A 23,470-nucleotide genomic window follows, 5' to 3' on the forward strand; every position below is an offset into this window, starting at 1 on the left:
AGGATGTCCAGTCGGATGAGATACCCATAGCATAAAATGCAGGTGACTAATTGGACGTTTTGGGCTGGGATGGGAAGCATGAACACGATCTGGCGTCGCTCGTCAGACTCGGGAGCACGGAGGCTGATGCATTGGGACTAGAAACCTGGGGGGAGGCACTGAAACAGACGTGCTCAGGGGATAAAGTGAAGCTCTGAGGAATTAATATGTCTTGTTAGAAAGATGGAACAGTCGGGGGAGGTTTGTGGTGCAGTTGATGAAGCATTTAGAGAAGTTGGAGAACATCCACAGGATCAGTGCATGTGGTTAGCATTTAAGGGGGAGTTTAGCGTTAGAGACATAAAGGTTTGACGAATCAGTTCACAGAGGTACGTAGCAGGAAAGCGGGTGGCATTGCAGAGAGGATGGGAATATTAGGTGCTTGATACTTCCGAAATATATTAATTCTTACAAATGGAGAGACGGACTGGCAGTGAACGGTGGAGAGATGGAGTACAAGGATCGAATGAGGGAAAAATCCAACTGATGGGGATGGAGTCATGGCGACAAAACTCACTTGAGAGATAAAGATCTCACCTGTTCTGTCCAGAGGGATACGCGGTAGCAAGGAAGGGGGAAAGAGAAAGACAGAGGAGGAGAAAGATTATCTCCCTTGATAAGAGACAGTCGTTCGATTACGGCAAACATTGATGGACGACGTATCCGAGCAGCTCATAATGGGAAGCGTAACTGTGGAAAAGAACTGCACTGTGGTGTTCGATCATACACAGATCCCATTGAAACAACAAAATATGCGGTGAAAACAGGGAAGGAACAATTAGGATGGTACACAAGGAAATACAGCACACACATCACATAGATGGTAGACTACGAGTAAGGGCGTCATTCATATTTACAGAGAGACTTGGCTGTGTGTGGAGGGGGAAGTTAGATGCTCATGGGGACAAAGGGGTTCTGGGGGAGAGGCCCAGAATCCATAAGAGGGTATTCCAGTATGTCTGTCACTTGATCACGTTAGGATCAAGAGGAACGGATTGCGCCATCACCGATAGTTCTGATCTTATCATCGCGCATGGGTTTTGAGAATATCACACACACACACGGGACGCCAGTTGGAAAGAAGAAAGAGAGAGAGAAAAAAAAGGTCATGTTGTGCTTCGGTGGACGTATAAAAAGGTCAGCGCTGAATCCCGGTTCAAAGAGGAGATATGATCGTGGTGATTACACAGAACCGAGTGATATTAAATGGTAACGCGCATTGGGAAACGGGAGTTGTGCACCAGGGAACCAGGGCATTAAGGTAAAGGGGGTTGTAATGGCATTTGCAAGGACGGGCTGTAGGAGAACGTGAGGTTACCTTCAGACTCAGGGATCAGAGTGATTGGGGGTAAAATTGGCGCAACGGAGAAAAGAAAAAGGTTCGAAGAAGGGTAGGAAAGATGGGAGCCTGAATTAAGAGAGTCGGATCACCTATCCTCGTACAGGAAGGTCCCGACGTACAGACACGTCTCTCCTCTTACACACGACACGTGCCCAGATCTGTTCACGTATGCCCACAGACACGCAGCCTCGCGTCCACATATATTCACCCCCCTCCCCCTTACATGAGTGTACATCTTCCCCCTACGTGTGCACGCGCACATAAACGTAGTATACATATCCCCTTACACACACACACACCCACACACACACACACACACACACACACACACACAATTTGTATATACAATCCTCTGAGTCTGAAACTTTCATAACCACCTTATTGGCAACCTCGATTTTCCACGAACTGTCGTATGGAAATGACGGAAGAGAAGAAGGATATTCAGAAAGAAGCTCAGAAAAAAAAAAGAGAAGAAAAAACACAAAAAAGAAATATCATCTCTTCTTTTGAAACCTTGGACGAAATGTCAGGGGAAATTACGTGCGCAAAGTTTTATTTTAGTTTCTTGGCAGTTTGACAGTGTGTGTGTGTGTGTGTTTGTGTGTGTTGACAGTGGCAGTGTTGCGTGTGTGTAGTGATGCTGGGTTAAAACTGGTGAGGTTGGGGGGGGGAGGGGATATGTTAGATTGTGTCGTCTAGAGGTCGGCTTGCGTCGTCTTGAGGTCGGCTTGCGTCGTCTTGAGATCGGCTTGCGTCGTCTTGAGATCGTCCTGCGTCATCTTGAGGTCGTCTGCGTCGTCTTGAGGTCTTCCTGCGTCGTCTTAAGGTCGGCTTGCGTCGTCTTGAGGTCGTCCTGCGTCGTCTTGAGGTCAGCTTTGCGTCGTGTGAAGGTCGGCTTTGCGTCGTCATAAGGTCGTGGTGATGCTACCCACCTCCCCCTCTCATCATCCCACCTTCAGTTTGCACATCGCCATTCAAAGCGTCTTATTTTATCTCCCCCCCCCCATCTCTCTCTCTCTCTCTCTCTCTCTCTCTCTCTCTCTCTCTCTCTCTCTCTCTCTCTCTCTCTCTCACTCAGAACCGCCAAAACAAACGCCCAAGGAACCTTGGGTCAGCCTTGCGTGGTGGCGACGCTCTCCTAGAGTATCATTTGTTGCCATTACAAAACTCGGATCTACCTTTCCTTTCCTTGTCGTTGGGAAGTAGAAATAGGATGGAGGAGGTGGGTGATGGTGGTAGTAGAATGGTCGCTTCCTCCCGACCCCGAGATCGATGTGGTTCAGTCAGTCTGCCGAGAACGTGGAGCGTGAGAGGGAGGTACTTGGAGACCGAGGAGACGTGGCGAGAGATTACCGAGACGTGGCGAGAGATTACCGAGACGTGGCGAGAGATTACCGAGACGTGGCGAGAGATTGGCCTCGAAATATCCTCGTCGTTTTTACCCTTTGTTGTTATGACTGTTCGAGGTTGTCGTTGCCTGTTCGGACGGCGCCGTCAGTAAAGACTAGCGCCTGGTTTGATCCTCTGAGCACGGCGGTGCGGCCCTTAAGTACGAGGGTACGATCCTTGAGTACAATGGCATGGCACTTGAGTACGACGCTACGATCCTTAAGTACGACAGTACGACCCTTAAGTAATACGATGCTATGATACATAAGCACGACGGTACGACCATTGAGCACGACTAAATGCGTACGTACGTCTTACGATGACTCGTCTCATAATCTCACCCTCAGGGATGAGGCGAGAGAGAGAGAGAGGCAGTCGTGACGACTTCCCTCCCCCCTCCCCCCAAAGCCCTTTAAAAGACACTTGGTGTTCCCAGGGAGTCGCACCGTCGTTTCTCAAAGGGTCGTGGGGTCGTGCCTCGACTACCCATTCAGCTGGGGATCACAGGGGTCGTGATCGGGCAGGTCGTCTAGCCAGATGTGAGTCAGACAAACCGCTTTCCCCCCCCACAGACGCCTAGCCGAAGCCAAGCCTGTGCTAAGGGTGCTGGACCCTGCTCAACTTGGCATACAAGATGGACGTTGTTTTCGCCTCTCTGGCGATTTGCCCAGAGGGTCCCACGGAGCCAAACCTGTGACGATGGTCTTGTTGTGGTTGGGGGGGGGGGATGGTGTGGTGGTCCTGGGGGATGGTGGGGATGTTGTGGGGGTCCTGGGAGATAGTGGGGATGTTGTGGGGGTCCTGGGGGATGGTGGGGATGTTGTGGGGGTCCTGGGAGATGGTGGGGATGTTGTGGGGGTCCTGGGGGATGGTGGGGATGTTGTGGGGGTCCTGGGAGATAGTGGGGATGTTGTGGTGCTCCCGGGGGATGGTGGGGTTGTTGTGGTTTCGTTATAGTAGTTAGCGAGGTGGTAGTGTTGGTGGTGGTGGTTGGATGTGGTTGTGGTAGTGGATGGTGGAGTCAGGTTGTAGCTGTGGTTGTGGTGGATGAGTCGAGTTGTATCTGTGGTTGTGGTGAATGAGTTAAGTTGTAGCTGTGGTTGTGGTAGATGAGTCAAGTTTTAGCTGTGGTTGTGGCGGATGAGTCAAGTTGTATCTGTGGTTGTGGTGAATGAGTTGAGTTGTAGCTGTGGTTGTGGTAGATGAGTCAAGTTTTAGCTGTGGTTGTGGCGGATGAGTCAAGTTGTGTCTGTGGTTGTGGTGGATGATTGGTTGTTGTGTGATGTGGTTTCCAGAGGAGCCGTGGTAATGGCTGAGTTGGGGAATAGCGAGCGGTAACTGTGGTTGACTGTGGTGGTGGTGGTGGTGGTAGACGCTTTTAGTGTGGTGGAGATGGGACATCAGCTCTGGAAGGACCCAAGCAGCTTGAGGAGGGAGGGAAGGAAGGAGGGACACACCTCCTTCATTTCTTAATGGCTTGTTGCCTTTCTGATGATGGCGACTTGTCTCTCTTCTCTTACCTTCTTGCAACCTTCTCATTATTATTATTATTATCATTATTATTATTATTATTATTATTATTATTATTATTATTATTATTATTATTATTATTCCTCTTTTTATTGACTCGGAGAAAAGATGTTTGAAAAAGAGAACAAAGTGGATGCTGCGGGGGTGAAAGGGGAGATGGGGTGCTGAAGATGGGTAGGGGGAGGTGCTGAAGATGGGCAGGGGGAAGGTGCTGAAGATGGGTAGGGGGGAGGTGCTGAAGATGGGTAGGGGGGAGGTGTGCTGAAGTTGGGTAGTGGGGAGGTGCTGAAGATGGGCAGGGGGAAGGTGCTGAAGATGGTCTTGGGGGCGAGGAAGGAGGAAGTCGTGCGAGGAGGTGTGGGTCATCTCCGTCAGGCGGGAGTGAGGGAGGGAAGTCGGGGGGGGGGGGAGAGCAGCGCCCCCCAGCGGTGCTCAGGGGAACTTGGCTGGGGATTTGCCTAAGTGGGGCGTAATTGGCGGCGGTGGGCCCAGTGCCACGCTAGTGACCCCCTCCCCCCTCTCCCAAGGCCTCGTCGTCCTCCTCCTCCTCCTCCTCCTCCTCCAAGTATTCCTCTCTCTCTCTCTCTCTCTCTCTCTCTCTCTCTCTCTCTCTCTCTCTCTCTCTCTCTCTCTCTCTCTCTCTGTTGCTCTTCTCTTCATTTCTTGAGTCTCTCCCTCCTCCTCCTCCTCCTCCACTTGCTCCGTCTCCCTCCTTCTCCCCATCCATCCATCATCATCACCCCCTTCTCCCCTCCCTCTCCCTCCTCCCCCGAGCTGCAACGTGAGTCGGAGGACGGGTCGGGCGGCGGCGGCGGCGGCCCGACCCGTCGGGCGTCGTCGTAAGGGAGTGTCATTACCTTGGTAACAACAGTAGCGGAGAGTAGTCGAGGCGACGGTGGTTGGTGTGGCGGACGCTGCCTGCCCCGTGCTCCTGGGTGATGTGGCAGGGAGGCAGGCAGGCAGGCCGTCATGATGCTGCTCCTGTCCCATACCTCACACACACACACACACACACACACACACACACACACACACACACACACACAAGAACACTTCACCGTCGCTTCATCTCTTCTTATCTTTAAATCTTCTTATCTTTAAGTCATTTGTTTGTGATGCTGATTGTGTGTATGTGTGTGTGTGTGTGTGTATGTGTGTGTGTGTGTGTGTGTGTGTGTGTGTGTGTGTGTGTGTGAACTGAGGCCTTTCCCAGTTTGATGTCGAGTTTGCTACAGGAAGGAAGAGGGGGGGGGGAAGTTGTGGGGAGGCGATGGCGGAAGAGAATGGGGGTCTTTTCCAGGTACATGGGATGGTTGGGTGAGCGTGGCGGAGGTTTTCCTGCTGGGGGACAGTAACCCGAGATCCTGGTTTATAGGGAAACTGAGTGATAAGTCAGACGCTTTGGCCTGTCCGTTGATGACAGGTGGGAGAAAGGACGGCTCATGGGCAAGGACGAGGCCAAGGACAAGGGGATGGGGTAGGTGTTGAGTGGTAGGCTCAGCGGTGGGAGGAGAGTTTGGGCCCTGTGGGAGGTTCGGCTTATCGGTGGGCGGAGGGGGTTGGACTGGGAGGTTTTGGTAAGCGGCGGGCGGAGAGGTTGGACTGGGAGGTTGTGGTAAGCGGCGTGCGAAGGGGTTGGACTTGGAGGTTGTGGTCAGCGGCGGTTGGACTGTGAGGTTGTGGTCAGCGGCGGGCGTAGGGGGTTGGACTGTGAGGTTGTGGTCAGCGGTGGACGGAGGGGTTGGACTGGGAGGTTGTGGTCAGCGGCGGACGGAGGGGGTTGGACTGGGAGGCTGGACTGGACATGAGGAGGAAGGCGGTGCAGCAGTCCATGACCGGGAGCCGTAATAGCCGTGTATTGATTCCGCATTTTTCACGGCCTTGGAAAATTCGCCAGCCTCTGTGTGTGTGTGTGTGTGTGTGTGTGTGTGTGTGTGTGTGTGTGTGTGTAGGGGGAAGGTGGTGGTGGGAGGGGTCGGCTGTGTCGAGAGCGTGCTGAAAATATTTTTCCCCAGCGGACCAACTGCCATTTGACCCGAGGCTTCCATTGTTCCAGGAGGCCTGGTTCATTTTGGGTCTCACCCTCACCCTCCTCTTCCCTGAAAGTCCTCAGGGCCCGGACGCTATCCTGGCCTCTGCCTCTTGATTGTTCCGGAAGCCAGCTGCTAAATTTGGACTCGTCCCTAATTACGTCAGAGGTCGTTAACTATGTAGCCCCCTCCCCCTCCCCAAGTCCCAGGTATTATATTGACTTTACACTCTTGAATCCAGAGGCCATTTGATATTATATGGTCTTCGTTCCCGACTCTTCCAAGAACCCAGATACCACCCTTGGGTCTGGTTTCTGATGATCCCATGAGCCCTTCTGCACACCAGCCCGCTTTCGTTGGTGATGCTATAGTGACGCCTTTACCTACCTATTTCCCGATGGCACAGCGTCCAGTTCGAACGTGGATGGACTCAAAACGCCGCGTGAATTTTGTACTCATGGAACGTTCTCGTCCCGCTGTATGGCAGATCTCCCGATATATTGCCGTGTCCAGTTTGCCGTAAGCCAGTCGCCATTAAAGCTTTGGTACTAATTGTTCCGGAGGCCAGCTACTGTTTTAGGGGGGACTGATTCCTGATTATTCCTGCCCCATTTGGTACATGGGATTAGCGCCCGATGTGTCCTGGAACGCCAGTCATTCGCTGCTGTAATCAATTCCCGATTGACTCTAAGGGGCCTGGCGTCATAGTGGGGGGTATAGTGAATTCAGCTGTGGATGCAGAATACTTCAGTCGCTGAACGTCAACTAGCGTTGTGTTATTCCCGGAGTGCATCGGCCCGGCTATTTTGGCTCGAGAGAGAGAGAGTCCAGTGTCTTAGGTTAAAAGCGGTCCACTCTCATCAGCACCCGCGCCTCTCTCTCTCTCTCTCTCTCTCTCTCTCTCTCTCTCTCTCTCTCTCTCTCTCTCTCTCTCTCTCTCTCTCTCTCTCTCTCTCTCGGAGGTTTTGTGTTATCTTGGCTTGTGCTCGTTAGAGTTGGTAGCTTGCGTGTGCCCGTGCCACCCCACAAGACCCTGGCAGGGTCACGCAGCGTCAGACAAGGACACGCAGCCACTGCCTCCCTCCCTCCCCTTCCCACAGCCATTGCGTGAAGGTAGGGAGGTGGAGGGTGGCAACCTGAAAGGCTAGGTTAATGCTACGTTCGCCTCTGCCCCTTCCTCGGCAAGACTAGACTAGAACTCAGTACTATATATATATATATATATATATATATATATATATATATATATATATATATATATATATATATATATATATATATAATTTTTTTTTCTCGATTTTATTCATTTTAGTATTTTTCCCACCGCCTCCCGCAGCCCGTTTTCCTTCAAGAGACAGGTGTCTGTGTCAGGTGCACTTTGTTTTTCCGCACCGTTCGGCCTTCATGTGGGGAACCCAGTGTCCGTCATCTAAGCGTTGTTATACTAAAGAAAAAAAAATGTAGCGTTCCAAAGTTGTTTTTTCCTGTTTTTCTTTTTTTTTTTTTTTTTAAGATCCATAAGTGACTGTGCTGACCCCAGTTTTTCATTGATGCGAGGGATTATTTACCGTTTTATTTATTTATTTTTTTTTGAAGAAAACTTTCTTTTTTTTTCGAAGAAACCTTTCTGGCTGTTGAAGAGGAGAGCCGTTGGGGGTATATTTTACGGTGGATCGGAGGTTTTCCATGGCGACAGCGGGCCCTCGCTGCGTGTGTGTATGTCCAGGGAGGAGCCGCCGGCTCCACCACCACCACCACAGAGATGCCGGGGCTGGCTCTTCCCGGCGAACCAGAGACTCAGGTGGGGTGGCGGGCTTCCAGCTGCCCGGAAATTCTCTCTCTCTCTCTCTCTCTCTCTCTCTCTCTCTCTCTCTCTCTCTCTCTCTCTCTCTCTCTCTCTCTCTCTCGCGGTTTCCGCGCCTCTGGCAGGGTTCGAATCCCCGCCCCGTGGTGTGTATTGTGTTTGGCATTCCGGCATCGCGTGAGGGAATTAGAAAAAAAAAAGAAGAAGAAAAATACGTATTTTTGTTCAAGAGCAAATTACAGCCCTAAATTAAAGAGTACCTGAAATGAAATTGGTATGATTTTAGGTCTTGGGGAGCATTTTTGGTGAGTTGGTTAGAGTTTGATGCGGCATAAAGATGGGACGAGGGGGGGAAGGCAAGGGAAAGGGTATATATATATATATATAGAGTGAATTGGAGCGATGTGGTATACCGGGGTTGACGTGCTGTCAGTGGATTGAATCAAGGCATGTGAAGCGTCTGGGGTAAACCATGGAAAGCTGTGTAGGTATGTATATTTGCGTGTGTGGACGTATGTATATACATGTGTATGGGGGTGGGTTGGGCCATTTCTTTCGTCTGTTTCCTTGCGCTACCTCGCAAACGCGGGAGACAGCGACAAAGTATAAAAAAAAAAAAAAAAAAATATATATATATATATATATATAAACACATGGTTGCCATTGCCTACGTCAGCGAGGAAGCGCCAGGAACCGACCTCATTCCCCCACATGCATACTTCAGCTGTCGCGTATAATGCACTGAAACCAGATTCCCACCTTCCCTTCTCAACAACCACAGTCATTCCACTTGAAAATCAGGTTGTTAACTTCGAAGAAACTCCTGGAGTTAGGGGGCGTAACTTTCCAAATGTGAGCCATATTGGGTCGAGTCGGGTCACACTGGATCGTGTTGGGTCGTGGTTTGTCGTGGTAGACTTGGCCCCTCTAGGGGTAGGGAAGATAGGGGTGATAGGTACTTGAACATGGGGTGAAGTGTGTGTGTGTGTGTGTGTGTGTGAGATGGATGGTTGGCATGCACCGTGGCGAAGGAGTTTTTGATAAGTTCCTACCTACCTACCTACCTACCTACCTATCGCCATTTATTTTTTTCTTTGATGGAGTGTTGACGGCCTGAAGGGATATTGGTGACTGCTGGACCCTTGTTAGTTGAAGGGGGCTGATGATGGAGTGGTGTTTGTAGTGACGATTGTACTGGGCGTTTGGTAGTGAGGGGGTACTCATGACTGGAGTGGTGGACGTAATGATCGTGGTACAGGGTGGTGGTAGCGAAGGGGGTACTTACTCATGATGGGAGTGGTGTAAGTAATGATGATGGAATTGAATGTTGGTATTGAAGGGGGTACTCGTGATTGGGGTGGTGTAAGTAATGATGATGATGTTGGATGTTGGTATTGAAGGGGTACTCGTGATTGGGGTGGTGTATGTATTGATGCTGGTGTTGGATGTTGGTATTGAAGGGGTACTCGTGATTGGGGTGGTGTAAGTATTGATGCTGGTGTTGGATGTTGGTATTGAAGGGGGTACTCGTGATTGGGGTGGTGTATGTATTGATGATGGTGTTGGATGTTGGTATTGAAGGGGGTACTCGTGATTGGGGTGGTGTATGTATTGATGATGATGTTGAATGTTGGTATGGAAGGGGTGCTCGTAATTGGGAGTGTGGTGTTTGTAGTGCTATTGGTAATAGTGGATGGTGGGTGTTGGTAATGGAGGGGTTGGTGTCTGGGGATAGGCGATGGTGATGGACGAATGGCTGGGGCGGGGGTGGGGGGAGAGAAGAAACCTTGCCACCACGGCAACAGGGGCGAGAGAGAGAGAGAGAGAGAGAGAGAGAGAGAGAGAGAGAGAGAGAGAGAGAGAGAGAGAGAGAGAGGCCAGATGAAGTGTACACAGGAACCAAGTCAAACAACTGAGGTGCTCCTCCTCCTCTTCCTCCTCCTGCTGTTGCTACTGCCGGTGTTGTTATTGGTGGTGTTGGTGGTGTTGGTGGTGCAGCTGTTGTTATTGGTGGTGGTGGTGATGGTGGTCGTTGTTGTTGTTGGTGCTACTGCTGGTGCTGCAGCTGTTTTGTTCTCCTTTGCGCGCCGTTCCCTCGTCTCCCGTCCATCATCCCTCGCCGTCCTTACGTTGCCCGTCTACCGTCCCTCCCCGTCCTTACTTCGCCCGTCCATCATCCCTCACCGTCCTTACGTCGTCCGTCAATCGTTCCTCCCCATCCTTACTTCGCCCGTCCATCATCCCTCACCGTCCTTACGTCGCCCGTCCATCGCCCTTCACTGTCCTGACGTCGTCCGTCATAACTCGTCTTCTCCGTGTCGCCCATCCCTTCGCCGTCCTCATATCGCCCATCCCTTATCTGTTCCCCCCCCAGTATCGTCCATCCCTTCACCGTTCCCTGGGTCGTCCCAGCGTCTTCATGGAGCGGTTTGGCGCCTCCCTAATCTCCCAATAGAGGGAGGTGGGTTGTCGGTCGTCCCCAGGTTCCTGGAGTGGTCGTGGCGCTCATTGTTAACGTTGTTGTGAGCGAGATGGCCAGCAGCGGCGAGGGAGGGAGGGACGAACCCAGGTTCTCTGATGGAGGATTACGCTCAGATAACGTGTGTGTGTGTGTTCCTGGTGGCGACCGACTTCCTTCACGTGTGTGACGTCCTGAGCGGCGCACTCTTGTTGACCCTGGATAACCTGGATGGGGTTCTTCCAGGCGGCCGGACCGATGTGGACCTGGCAGAGTCTGGACGGAGTGGGTCAGGTGGTGATGGTGATGGTGCTGATTCCAGACTGTGTTGGTGGTGGTGGTGGTAGTGGTGGAACTGCTGCGGAAATCTGGGAATATAGAGATAAGATAATCGTGATATAGTTGGGTTATGAAAACAAGGGAATGAGCAATACATACAGATATTAAACATATGGGGAGGCAGTCTGTTGATCGTTGGTGATGATCACTATGGGCGGGATGAGGGGGCGTATTCTTAACAGCAGTCGGCACAAAACCGGATTTAGTTCGATGCGACTCTGGTGGCGAACTGCAACTCGGGGACGAGGGATCTCTGATGGCGGCAGGAGGGTGGCGGGGAAACGTGCTTGAGAGCACAGTATGGCTTTATGCCCGTGCAGCAGACTCGGAGGATGGGATTTGGTAACACTGAGAAAGTGTATGTTCAGGAGTGGCTTTCCCCGTGTGTGACGTATGGAAAGACCAGCCACGCTGACGTTGGTGGAGGGTGAGGGGAGGGGAGGTTGTGGCAACCCCCTCCTTGAGAGGTAGATGGGGGGGGGGAGAGGGTTGTGGCAGCCTCTGGCACTGGCCCAGGGGAGGAAGGGTCACGGTGATGGAAGAAAGTGCATATTATGAGGGTACCCTGTCTGGATGCAGGGAACTGCATTATACACTGCAGGGAACTGCACCATGCTGCGGGTATGCTGCACCATGCTGCGGGTATGCTGCACCATGCTGGAGGGAACTGCTTCATGGTGGAGGGAACTGCCTCGTGCTGGAGGGCATTGCGTCATGGTGGAAGGACTTGTATAATGCTGGAGGGAAGTGCGCCGTGTTGGAGGGAAGTGCATCATGCCTGGAGGGATTTACGTCAGGGGAAACGACATTTTTACCTCGAAGTATCCAGGGTGTGCTAAGTGTGGTAGTACGTGTGGGAGAGTGATTGGGACCTCGGGGGAGCACGGTGGGAGTGCGGGAGAGTGGCGGGAGTGTGGGAGAGGGCGGGTCTCCCGTCTGTAAATTGTCACATAAAACGGCCACTTTTATTTCCAGGCGGCGTTTATGTGTGTGTGTGTGTTGGGCAGGGCCAAGAGGCTCGCCCGTCGCGTGCTGTGGCCACCTTGTTTGGCTGTTTGTGGGGCCATTGCGACTCCAGGTGGTGTGGTGGGTGTGGCAGAGAGACAGGTGGTGTGGTGCGGCGGGTGTGGCAGAGAGACAGGTGGTGTGATGCGGCGGGTGTGGCAGAGAGACAGGTGGTGTAGTGGTGGATGTGGCAGGGGGACAGGTGGTGTAGTGGTGGATGTGGCAGGGAGACAGGTGGTGTAGTGGTGGATGTGGCAGAGAGACAGGTGGTGTAGTGGTGGATGTGGCAGGGAGACAGGTGGTGTAGTGGTGGATGTGGCAGGGAGACAGGTGGTGTAGTGGTGGATGTGGCGGAGACAGAGAGAGAGAGAGGGACGGGTTTTTGGAGTTGTGTGGTTGCGACACAGGTTTGAGGGTTCTGAGGCAGTGCAGCCATGTCGCACGCCTCAGCACCCTTCCTCCCCACACCCTCTGGGTCATTTCCACCACCGTGGGGTCCTCGCGCTATCATCCATTGTGTCCCGTGTCCCTGGTCCCCAAGTTGGTCAATAGCTCCTGCTACAGTGGAGTCTGCCTCACATTAGTCGCGCTCCACGCCTCATGTCCGTCAGCCGGATCTCGGATACTTGGGAAGTGTGAGAGATATTCCCCCCCTCCATCACTCACGCGGAAAATCTTCACTCACGTGGAATATTCCCTCCATCACTCACGCGGAATATTCCCTCCTTCACTGACACGGAATAATCCCTCCTTCTCTAGGGGAATATTCCCTCCTTCACTGACACGGAATAATCCCTCCTTCACTGATGCGGAATATTCCCTCCATCACTGACACGGAATATTCCCTCCCATCACTCACGTGGAGTACTCCCTCCTTCACTGACGCGGAATATTCCCTCCTTGACTCACGAAGAATATCCCGTCCATCCCTCCCGCGGAATATTCCCTCCTTCACTCCCACGGAATATTCCCTCCATCGCTTACGCATTGCGTTTGGTGTTGCGCCTGATTCTGCACCGTAGGCCTGGAGATGACGTGCTTGTGTGGGTGTAAGAAGCGTCTTGTGGAATACGGTGCACGGAGTATATACCATTTGGTCCTACGGGTGTTAGAAGATGGTACATAAGAGTTTTTTACGATATTGCCTCATGCTCCCCAAGAGCTCGGCGGTGTGTCATGTTGGTTTCACCTCATCATTCGTCATATGATTTCCTCCACCTCTCCCGCGCCACACACCTCGTCCACACCCACACGGTTCGTTCCCCTTCACCTCACTTGACCCACCCACCTATCCACCCCTCCCTCCTTTTTCTTGTCCCTCTCTTGTTGCATGGCAGACAATTTTGGAGGGGAGGGGGATCGAATTGTTCGTGGCGGGGAGACGATAGGTTTGATCCGATCCCTTCTGGATCCGATTAGACGCCTGAAAGTGTGTGCTGTATACGCTTGTGTTCCATCATCATCATCATCATCATCTAAGGAATTGAATGGTATAAGACCCGTCGCTTGATTGAGTCTTGGATTTCAAGCCTCGCTTTCTCACCGATCCTACACCAGCGTTCTCACCCTTCCTATATCGCGTTTTCACCCTTCCTATATCGCGTTTTCACCCTTTCTTTATCGCGCTCTCACCCTTCCTTTATCGCGTTCTCACCCTTCCTATACCGGCGTTCAAGTTTTCGCTGAACGCCCCTTCCCTCACTCCCTTACTTTACGTATAGTCTGGTACATACTTTCCCTCCCAGCTCCTTTCCACTCCCTTCCCCCACTCTTGTGACTATATGTATATAAAGGCGCGCCCCCTTCCCCTTCCCCTCAGAACTGTACATAAGGGCGTAAACCTCCCATAATCTGACTCCCTCCTAGGCTTTAATCTCCTCAGTGTGTGTGTGTGTGTGTGTGTGTGTGTGTACGTCCCTGTTGGGCCCCTCGCGCTCCGCGTCTTGTGGCGTTTCAGGAGGCGCCTTCTGCCTCGGGGAAACAAGAGGAGCGGATAAGGTGGTAATCCTGGACTTTCATCTTCCGTTCCCGCCCTTAATAGCATTAATCTTCGCCTGCCACACTGGCCGTCTCGAAGAAAGATCAAAAGAGTCGTTATTCCAGGATACGAGTTCGTATTTCCATCACTACGTCTCTTACGTTATGGCCCTGTTTTGACCGTCGCCACATCCATCTACAGTGGGGGGGAACTTGATGTGAGAATGGACTCCCATATTTCCGTCTGACTCGCTGCTATATCTTGTATAGTTTCTATATCTTCTTTATATATATATATATATATATATATATATATATATATATATATATATATATATATATATATATATATATATATATATATATATATATCACCTTTTTACCTCGTTATGAAATGTAATGGTGAAAAGGATTTTTTATATATATATATATATATTCTAATTTCATTTAATAATATTTGATTTTTTTTCGTTGTTATACTTTTTTACATTATTATTGTTGGATCTTTCATTTACATTTTCCCTCCGTGCGCTGATGAGTCCTTTTTTGATGCCCAGAACCCACGTTCCATGGCCGGAGTTTTCCCTCAAGGGTATTGCTATCGTCAGCCAGAGATGGCAGTGGATTTTTTTTTTACCTTACGTGGCCCGAGTTACGTTAGATCACTGAGAGGAACGGGCTGCTGGTAGTGTGCCTCGTATTTAAGGTGTCTCACTCTGTCTTCCTTATGTTAGGATGTTCGGACGGTTATTATTTATGGGATAGAATGAATTGGGGGTCCTTGTGGTATATGGGGGGCGACGTGGTGACGGCCGGAAAGTGGATGTGTGCAGATGTGGCCATTATTCGTCCGTTCCTGACGCCCACCTCGTCGTCTAACTTTGCCTAGTTCTCGCACATGTGTGATGTGGAAAGGTCCATATCATCTGTTCCATGGGTCGTCATCCTTCCACGTGCCTCTCCCATGATGCTTTGCCTCTCACACATGCCTCTTAACATGGCGCACTGCCTTCCACACACCTCTCCCATGACGCACTGCCTCTCTTCCATTCCTCTTCCGTGGCACAGTGCCCTTTCCACGACGTATTGCCTCTCCCACATACCACAGTCTCACACCCACGCACACACCTCTCCCATAACGCACTGCCTCTTCCACGACGTAGTGCCTCTCCCATGCAGCGTTGTTTCACCCACTTACCTCTCTCAGGACACACTTCTCCCACACACCTCTCCCGGGAAGCTCTGCCTCTCCCACACACACACACCTCTCTCTCCTTCATGCCTTCTCACGCCACCTGACCTCACCTGAAATCCTGAAAATTTTCGTAGACTTAGACGTGTTCTGCTAGTCTCATTTTCTCCCCCCCCCCCTCTCTCTCTCTCTCTCTCTCTCTCTCTCTCTCTCTCTCTCTCTCTCTCTCTCTCTCTCTCTCTCTCTCTCTCTCTCTCTCTCTCTCTCTCACGGGGAGAGCGAAGCCTACCTAACTTTCATACGAAAACGTATTTTACGTTTCCTTACGTCCATTGAAAACGTCTCTCCTCACCTATATATATATATATATATATATATATATATATATATATATATATATATATATATATATATATTTATATGTATATATATTCATTGTAGTTGGAAAGAATATTATGATTACCCGAATGATTTGGGAAGGGATTTTGCTGGCTGCAGACGTATGTGTATTAGTAGTTTTTGGTATATTTTGCTCTTGTTTTTGTTATTCTTTTCTTTTCTGTAGTGAATTTACCTGTGTGGAGTGCGTAGCGCGGAGCGGACGGTTGAGAATCCGTTGTGTCCATACGTACGACCGTCCGTCCGTGCTGCGTCCGTCGCTGGGGAGTCGCAGCTGGTCGTAACTTGATGCTGGACACACACACACACACACACACACACGTTTGTTTTCCAGCATAGGAATGACTTGAATGGCACAGGACAGGACGAAACCCCCTTCTCATACCCCCCATCAACTCAAGTTTTGGAACTTAGCTCCAGGCTCTTAACGTGGTGGTGGGGGAGGAGTTCACCACCCCGCCCAATAGGCCTGGGAACTTAATGCGGACGCGTTGTCCTTATTTTCCAACCCGTAATTAAGTTCTTATCTCACGGGGCCCCGTAAGTGTGGGGGCCGCACTGCAGGCGGCGCTGGTGTCGCACGCACGCACGCACGCACGCACCCCTCCCTCTGGGAGGAGGGGGGGGCGATCCTGAAGGAGGGGGGATGGGGGCGCCTGCCTGGTGGAACACCCCCCCTTCCCCCCCATCCTTCCCTCACACCACACACCCCCCCCCGGCGGAGGCCTGGCCTCACACACACACACACACACACACACACACACACACACACACACACACACCCCTCCACCACCACCCCACAACTTTTAATCTCAGCCGGAACAAGTTTCACTATGAGCTGCCGGCCGCCCTCCCTCCCCAGTCTGACCTGCTCTCGTTCTCTCTCTCTCTCTCTCTCTCTCTCTCTCTCTCTCTCTCTCTCTCTCTCTCTCTCTCTCTCTCTCTCTCTCTCTCTCTCAGTCTCTCGTTTGCTTTCATCCTGTGTTGCTTCGCCTAATCACCTCCTTCTTCTCCGTGTATGGCGTGTTTCCCAGCCTCTCCGTGCATGACGGTGTTCCCTGCCTCTCCTTGTATGACGTGTTCCCTGCCTCTACATCCACCTTGCATTACCCTCTCCACTTTATCTGCGTTTTAGATTTAGCCACTAAACTAAGATCCACCCCCCCCCCCCCACTCCCTTCAGGGCAGGCCTGGAGTGGCGGGGTAAAAATTGGAAAGATGGGTCAAGGGGGGAAAAGAGAAGAATATATTTGTGTGGTAAGGGAGGGAACACAAGGGAACCCCCAGTGTAGGTGTGTGTGTGTGTGTGTGGTGTATGGGAGGGAACACAAGATAACCCCCCAGTGTAGGGGTGTGTGTGGTGTATGGGAGATGTGGTAGGTTCTGTCGTGTAGGTGAGTTTTGGTGAGACAGATTTAAGTTCAGCACGTCCCGACTTTGGGGTTGTGAGGTGTATAGCCTCTCCACCCGTCCCCTCCACCTTGAATGTGAGCCTCATACTTGAGTTTCTCCTTGTATGAGCCTTATACTTTGCCTTTCCACCCGTCCTTTCCACCTTGGTGTGAGCCTCATGCTGAGCCTCTCCACCCGTCCCCTCCACCTTAATATGACCCTCATACTTAGCCTCTCCACCTGGTATGAGCCTCTTACTTAGCCTCTCCACCTTGGTGTGAGCCTCATACTGAGCCTCTCCACCCGTCCCCTCCACCTTAATATGACCCTTATACTTAGCCTCTCCACCTGGTATGAGCCTCTTACTTAGCCTCTCCACCTGGTATGAGCCTCTTACTTAGCCTCTCCACCTTGGTGTGAGCCTCATACTGAGCCTCTCCACCCGTCCCCTCCACCGTAATATGACCCTCATACTTAGCCTCTCCACCTGGTATGAGCCTCTTACTTAGCCTCTCCACCTTGGTGTGAGCCTCACGATTAAGCCTCTCCACACCATCCCTCCACTCTGGTGCGACCTCCATACTGAGCCACCTCACACATGAGTGGTAGGTCTGACGAGAGTGAAGGCTGCTAATTACCTTCTCATTGATGTCATACTCCTCATTGAGGCTTTCATCATTTCTCATTCCCCCCTGGCGTGGCCCTGCATGCTCGTCTGTGCCTCCTCACAGTTGCTGCTCTCTCTTTCTCTCTCTATCACCATTTCTCATTATTTCCCAGAACACGTTGGACGTCCCTCATTAAGATCGCTCGTGAAGTATTTCAGTGTGTGTTTCTCTCTCTCTCTCTCTCTCTCTCTCTCTCTCTCTCTCTCTCTCTCTCTCTCTCTCTCTCTCTCTCTCTCTCTCTCTCTCTCTCTCTCTCTCTCTCTCGGAGTTGCATCATGTCCGTCTGTCTGTCTGTCTGTCTGTCTGTCTGTCTGTCTGTCTGTCTGTCTGTCTGCGAGTGCTCTCGTAAGCATTGCCTCGCAAATCCATTGAAGAGGGGGGGAAGAGATCGAGTTAATGTGTTTAGGTCTATTTCGGGGTTGCCGGCATCAGTGTGTGTGTGTGTACCTGTGGTTAATCCACTCTATATATCCGTAAATTCGCACGGGAACTGTCTGTTTGGGTGAATATATATATATATATATATATATATATATATATATATATATATATATATATATATATAATCATACAAATCTCCAACAGCCAGGATCGAACCCGGGACCCCTGTTGCACAGGGGTCCCGGGTTCGATCCTGGCTATTGGAGGTTTGTATATTTTATGAAAGTGCGCGTTCATATTCACTTTGTTCGTGTATATATATATATATATATATATATATATATATATATATATATATATATATATATATATATATATATTCCTGTCTTCATTTTCTTTTGCCTCGTTTTCTTGTGCTGTCCAGCTCATTAGTTGAACCTATTTATATACTCAGGTTGATGTGTTAAGGGTGGTTGAATCTTCTTTCTGATTGAGTGGGGAGGATTGAGCCTCAGGCCTGAATGACAAAGAGGTTTCAACCCCCCACCCGCCCTAAGAGACGAGGAGAGGTTGAACCCCCCGTCCTGGGTGACAAGGTGAGGTTGAACCCCCCAAGCCCAAAGTTATTAGGGTTTTAGACCTTGATCAGAGTGACAAGGGAGGTTGAACCCCACTGCTCTGATGGACAAGGGAGTTGGAACCCCACCACCCCCTCCTTCCCTGCCCTGAGCGACAGGGGATTGTGGTGATGTGAATCACGCTACATGTTTTTTTTTTTGTTTCTCCTTCTCTCTACCCCAGGTATATGGGTTCGACTCCCCGGTCACGCGAGGGATTCCATACCTTATGATCCTGACGTAGAACTATGTCAGCGGCCATATGAAAAAACCTCTCTCTCTCTCTCTCTCTCTCTCTCTCTCTCTCTCTCTCTCTCTCTCTCTCTCTCTCTCTCTCTCCCTGCCTGGCACCAGGACGACACCAGACTCCTCGATTCCCTCCCGCTCGTTAGAAGGCGAACTCCGAGCAAAGACGGAAAAGTTGGGCCTAATTGTTGTGTGTGTGTTTTTGTAAATTTTCTCGGAATGTGTTTGGTGACGTAACGTCTTCCGTGATGCTGTAATCATCTCCACTGGTATATATATATATATATATATATATATATATATATATATATATATATATATATATATATATATATATATATATATATATATATATATATATTTTTTTTTTAGGGGGGGAGATGGAAATGGCTGAGGAATTAGTCTGTGTTAGGGTGTGTGTGTGTGTGTGTGTGTGTGTGTGTGTGTGTGTGTGTGTGTGTGTGTGTGGAGGGAAGGGGGGGCAGGAGGCCTTGTCAGTGTCAACACGCACGGGGGATTATCGTCCTGGCGGCCTCACAGGGAGTTGTGGTGGTTGACACGCGAACTTGAGGTGGATGTATGCAAATTATGGGGGGGTTGTCGGGGCGGGAGAGAGAGAGAGAGAGAGAGAGAGAGAGAGAGAGAGAGAGAGAGAGAGAGAGAGAGAGAGAGTCTAGGCCCTCGCCATACCTTCGACTTTTGATGGTTCCCCCTTCTCCACCTCTCTCTCTCTCTCTCTCTCTCTCTTCCCCCAGTACTCTCCCCGTGCCATGGCCAGCTGCCTGATGGCTCCTCCCGTAATACGCCGCCTTGATTGACACTCCCACGTTTTGCCCTCAGACGGCGGTCGCCAGGTCCTCCCGCACCGCGGTGGTGCGCCCTTGGGTGCACCGCAGGAGCCCTTCCCTCCCTTCACCCTAGCACCACCCCGCCAGCAGCAGCCGCCACCACCCCTCTCCTCTTCTTCCTCCTCCTCCTCCTCTCTCCCCTAGGCTGGGTGTTGAGGTAGGGCGGACCCATAACCCAAATATTTGTGGCGGGCGGCGTCTGGCTCTCCTGCGCCACGTGCCCCACCTTGTTGTGGCGCCGCGCGTGCCCATACCCTCAACGCCCTCCCTAGGAAGGGAGGAGGAGGATGGAGGAGATGATGAAATAGACGGGGGAGGAGGCACCACCACCCTCCTCCCCCAAGAGCCGTGAGGACGGGTGGGAGCCTCTGAGCCGGCAGGAGTTAGGGATCATAGAGTTAGGGATCAGAGAGTTAGGGATCAGGGAGTTAGGGATCAGGGTATTTAAATAGGGCTCAGTGTAGCTGATGACCTCAGCCTCAGGGCCGGTCCATGGGAAAGGTACTGAGGGGAAGAAGGTCGTGGGGGAGGCCATGGAAGGCCACGTAAGGGATGGCCAACTCTCGTCCATGCCTGTGCTGGCAGGACGCATTGGGTCGGACACGTGTTATGTTTGTCGACGGACGGGGCATGACGCGCCGTCTTCGTGTCGTAACGCTGACGCAGTAACCACGTCAGGTTGCAACGCTGACGCAGTAACGATGTAGGGGGAGAGGCGGAGGGGAGGCGGTGGGTAGATGTCGTAGAGTACTGAAGCAGTAACCGGTTACACGTCAGGTTGCAGCAGTGACGCAGTAAACTCACATCAGGTTACAGCAGTGACGCAGTGAACCACACGTCAGGTTGCAGCGGTAACGCAGTAACCACACGTCAGGTTGCAGCAGTGACGCAGTAACCACGCGGGACTGCAACACTTGGTAACCTCGTTACGTCGCAGCGATGAGGCAGTAATCACGTCAGGTCGTAGTATTAACGGGGTCACCACGTCACGTGCCCGTACTAACGTGATAATCACGTCGGGGTCACAGCAGTGAAGCAGTGACCGCGTCAGGGTGGCGGTGCGAACGCAGTGACCGCGCCAGGGTGGCGATGCTTACGCAGTGACCGCGCTAGGGTGGCGGTATTAACGCAGTGGCTCACGTGTCTCCTCAGCTTGTCGTTGGTTGTGGCCAGTTTTTCGTGATGCCTGACGGGGCCGGCGGCTGGGAGGACTCCCCGGGGTGCCGTACGTAGAGCAGCCCTGTGTCAGGATGGACTAGTGACGGGGTGTGTGTAGCGCGGGGCGTGTCGCCACCTCCCCTGTCCCCCCCCCAGACCCGCCCTGACCCCCGCCCCATGCAGGAGCGGCCTCCCCCTTCCTGGTTCATGGTGCCCCTCGCAAGGATGAACGTCAAGGGCCTGTCGTCTCGGGTCACCTCCGACACCCTGGCCCGTGCCGGCGGCGACGGCGACTCGCCGAGCGCCGCCCTCCCCTCCTACGCCAGGGCCGAGCCCCACCCTATCGCCCACAGCAGCTCGCCCTCGCCCAGGCTCCTGGAGGAGGGCCATTACTTCTCTCTGGGAGGAGTGCCGTCCCCGCGGAGTGCGGGCGGCCTGCCCACCTTCACAGGCGGCGTCGACGACATGTTCCTCAATGGGCAGCTGATGAGCAGCGGCCGTCCCATGCAGGTGCCGTCGCTGCCCCACGTGAGCGCCCTTGGCGGCCCCCAGCAGCAGCAGCAGGAGTTCGAGAGCGTGGAGGGCGGCTCCCTGTACGGCTACGGGACGTTAGGGGCACGGGGGGACGCCGCTGCCAGGAGCAGGTCGCTGGAGGACGTCCTGGGTCGCCGCTCCGAACCCGGGACCAGGTCGCCCAGGCTCCTGGACGTCGTCATGCCGCCCTCGCCCAGGTTCTCCGCCGCTGACATCGAGGCTGAGGACGAGGACGAGGACGAGATCAGGGCCGTCAGGAGCGAGGACGATGGCAACGACGCAGGCGACGAGGACACCAGTTTCGAGGAAGAACTTTGCTTCCCTGACAACTACATTTACGGCTACTACGACGAGGTAGGGCTTCCTCCCTCCACAGTATGTAGGCCTCTTCCCCTAGATGGAGGTTGGCCCTCCCTCCCTCCCTCCCTTACTATAGGCAGGTACCACTCCCTCACTGTTGGCAGGTACCACTCCCTCACTGTTGGCAGGTACCACTCCCTCACTGTTGGCAGGTACCCCCTCCCTCACTGTTGGCAGGTACCACTCCCTCACTGTTGGCAGGTACCCCCTCCCTCACTGTTGGCAGGTACCACTCCCTCACTGTTGACAGGTACCACCACTCCCTCACTGTTGGCAGGTACCCCCTCCCTCACTGTTGGCAGGTACCCCCTCCCTCACTGTTGACAGGTACCACCACTCCCTCACTGTTGGCAGGTACCCCCTCCCTCACTGTTGACAGATACCACCACTCCCTCACTGTTGACAGGTACCACCACCCCCTCACTGTTGGCAGGTACCCCTTCCCTCACTGCAGGCAGGTACCCCCTCCCTCACTGTGTGTAGGCTCTCCCCCATTACAGCAAGGCGTGTCGTCACTCATTGTAAGTAGGCTCTCCATTACTATCTGTATGGAGGCTGCATTCCTCCCTCCTTATTGTAGTGAGTGCCCCTGTGTGTGTGTGTGTGTGTGTTTGTGTGTGTGTGTGTGTGTGTGTGTGTGTGTGTGTGTGTGTATGTGTGTCCAAACACTGGATGCCGAGACTAAACAACCCAGCCGCTGGTGCCATGAAAGAATTATAATCTTCTTGATCTTGTTAGAGCTGATATGTCTCCTTTTCTCCTCGTGATTGCTCCCTGTTTCTTACAAAAATGTCTTTGTTTTCAGTCACCAGTGAATACAGTTGTTCCATTTTTGTATTGGTTAGTTTGTTCCATTTCCTATCGGTTAGTCTCCGTATGTCACAGACAGTGTGTGTGTGTGTGTATCATAAAACTAAATCCCTTAAACTGATTGCCTTTCACGTCTGTTAAACAGCATTATTTTTCGTCGTGGGTTCGCCTGCTGTTTACCTCAGAACTGTGTGGTGTTGTGTGCTTTGGTGTTGGTTGGCTGTGTGCGTAGGGTTACGCTACGTAGGGCACATAAGGTCACTGCCCTCTTTAAAGGGTTTATCGAGCTGTGAAGGGGGCTTGAGTTAAGCTCTCTACAAGTAGGGCTTGTTGAGCGGTGTGTGGTTGTGACTTTGTGGATGATAATTGTTATGAGCGCTGGGTGTGTGTAGGGCGTGATGGTGAGCAGTGTGTGTGTGTGTGTCTGTAAAGCGTGATGGTGAGGACTGTGTGTGTGTGTGTGTGTGTGTAGGACGTGATGGTGAACATTGTATGTATAGTGTAGGACGTGTGGTGAGCATTGTTTGAGGCATGAGCTCGGTGGAATGTATTTGCTTGGCAGTACAGTATACGCATGAATATTGGTTATTGTGATCATACATTTGTTCTTTTCTCTCTTTCTCTCTCTCTCTTTCTGCTTTCTTGACCACCGCGTCTTAAATGAGGTAGCCCCAGGAACAGACGGCTGAGCCTTCAACGAGAAATCCTCTCTCGGTTCCTCCTCGTGTTCCTCCCTGTAGAAGGCGTTTTTGCAGATTGAGGGGGAGGATATCCAGCCTCTCCCTCGCTCCAGCCTCGTCTTAGTCTCGCCTTCCACGACACGCAAGAGATACGTGGACGGGGTTCCTTTTCCAATCTCATCTTAATAATCCCGGACATTTAGTCTTCATGTTGGCTGCCAGACCTACATTGCTGACCCGTGAGCTGTAGTGGTGCCTGCCGAAGGTAGGAG

The 23,470-nt window shown here is 52.0% G+C and overlaps 1 protein-coding gene across 20 annotated transcripts in view; it reads left to right on the plus strand.

Annotated features, from left to right (window-relative positions):
* Window positions 1-23,470, plus strand: part of pyd (zonula occludens-like protein polychaetoid) — a 430,922-nt gene that overhangs the window by 153,705 nt on the left and 253,747 nt on the right. For 4 of the 20 annotated variants that reach the window (XM_071658236.1, XM_071658235.1, XM_071658239.1 and 1 more), the window contains exon 2: window positions 20,809-21,702. The exons of the other annotated variants lie outside the window; for them this stretch is intronic. In XM_071658236.1, coding sequence (XP_071514337.1) covers window positions 20,992-21,702 — 711 coding nt within the window. In that variant the 5' untranslated portion in view covers window positions 20,809-20,991. The remainder of the gene's footprint in view (window positions 1-20,808; window positions 21,703-23,470) is intronic. 20 annotated transcript variants of the gene reach the window in all.

This window comes from Panulirus ornatus, chromosome 66, assembly GCF_036320965.1.
Source record: "Panulirus ornatus isolate Po-2019 chromosome 66, ASM3632096v1, whole genome shotgun sequence".
NCBI classification, from domain to species: Eukaryota; Metazoa; Arthropoda; class Malacostraca; order Decapoda; family Palinuridae; genus Panulirus; species Panulirus ornatus.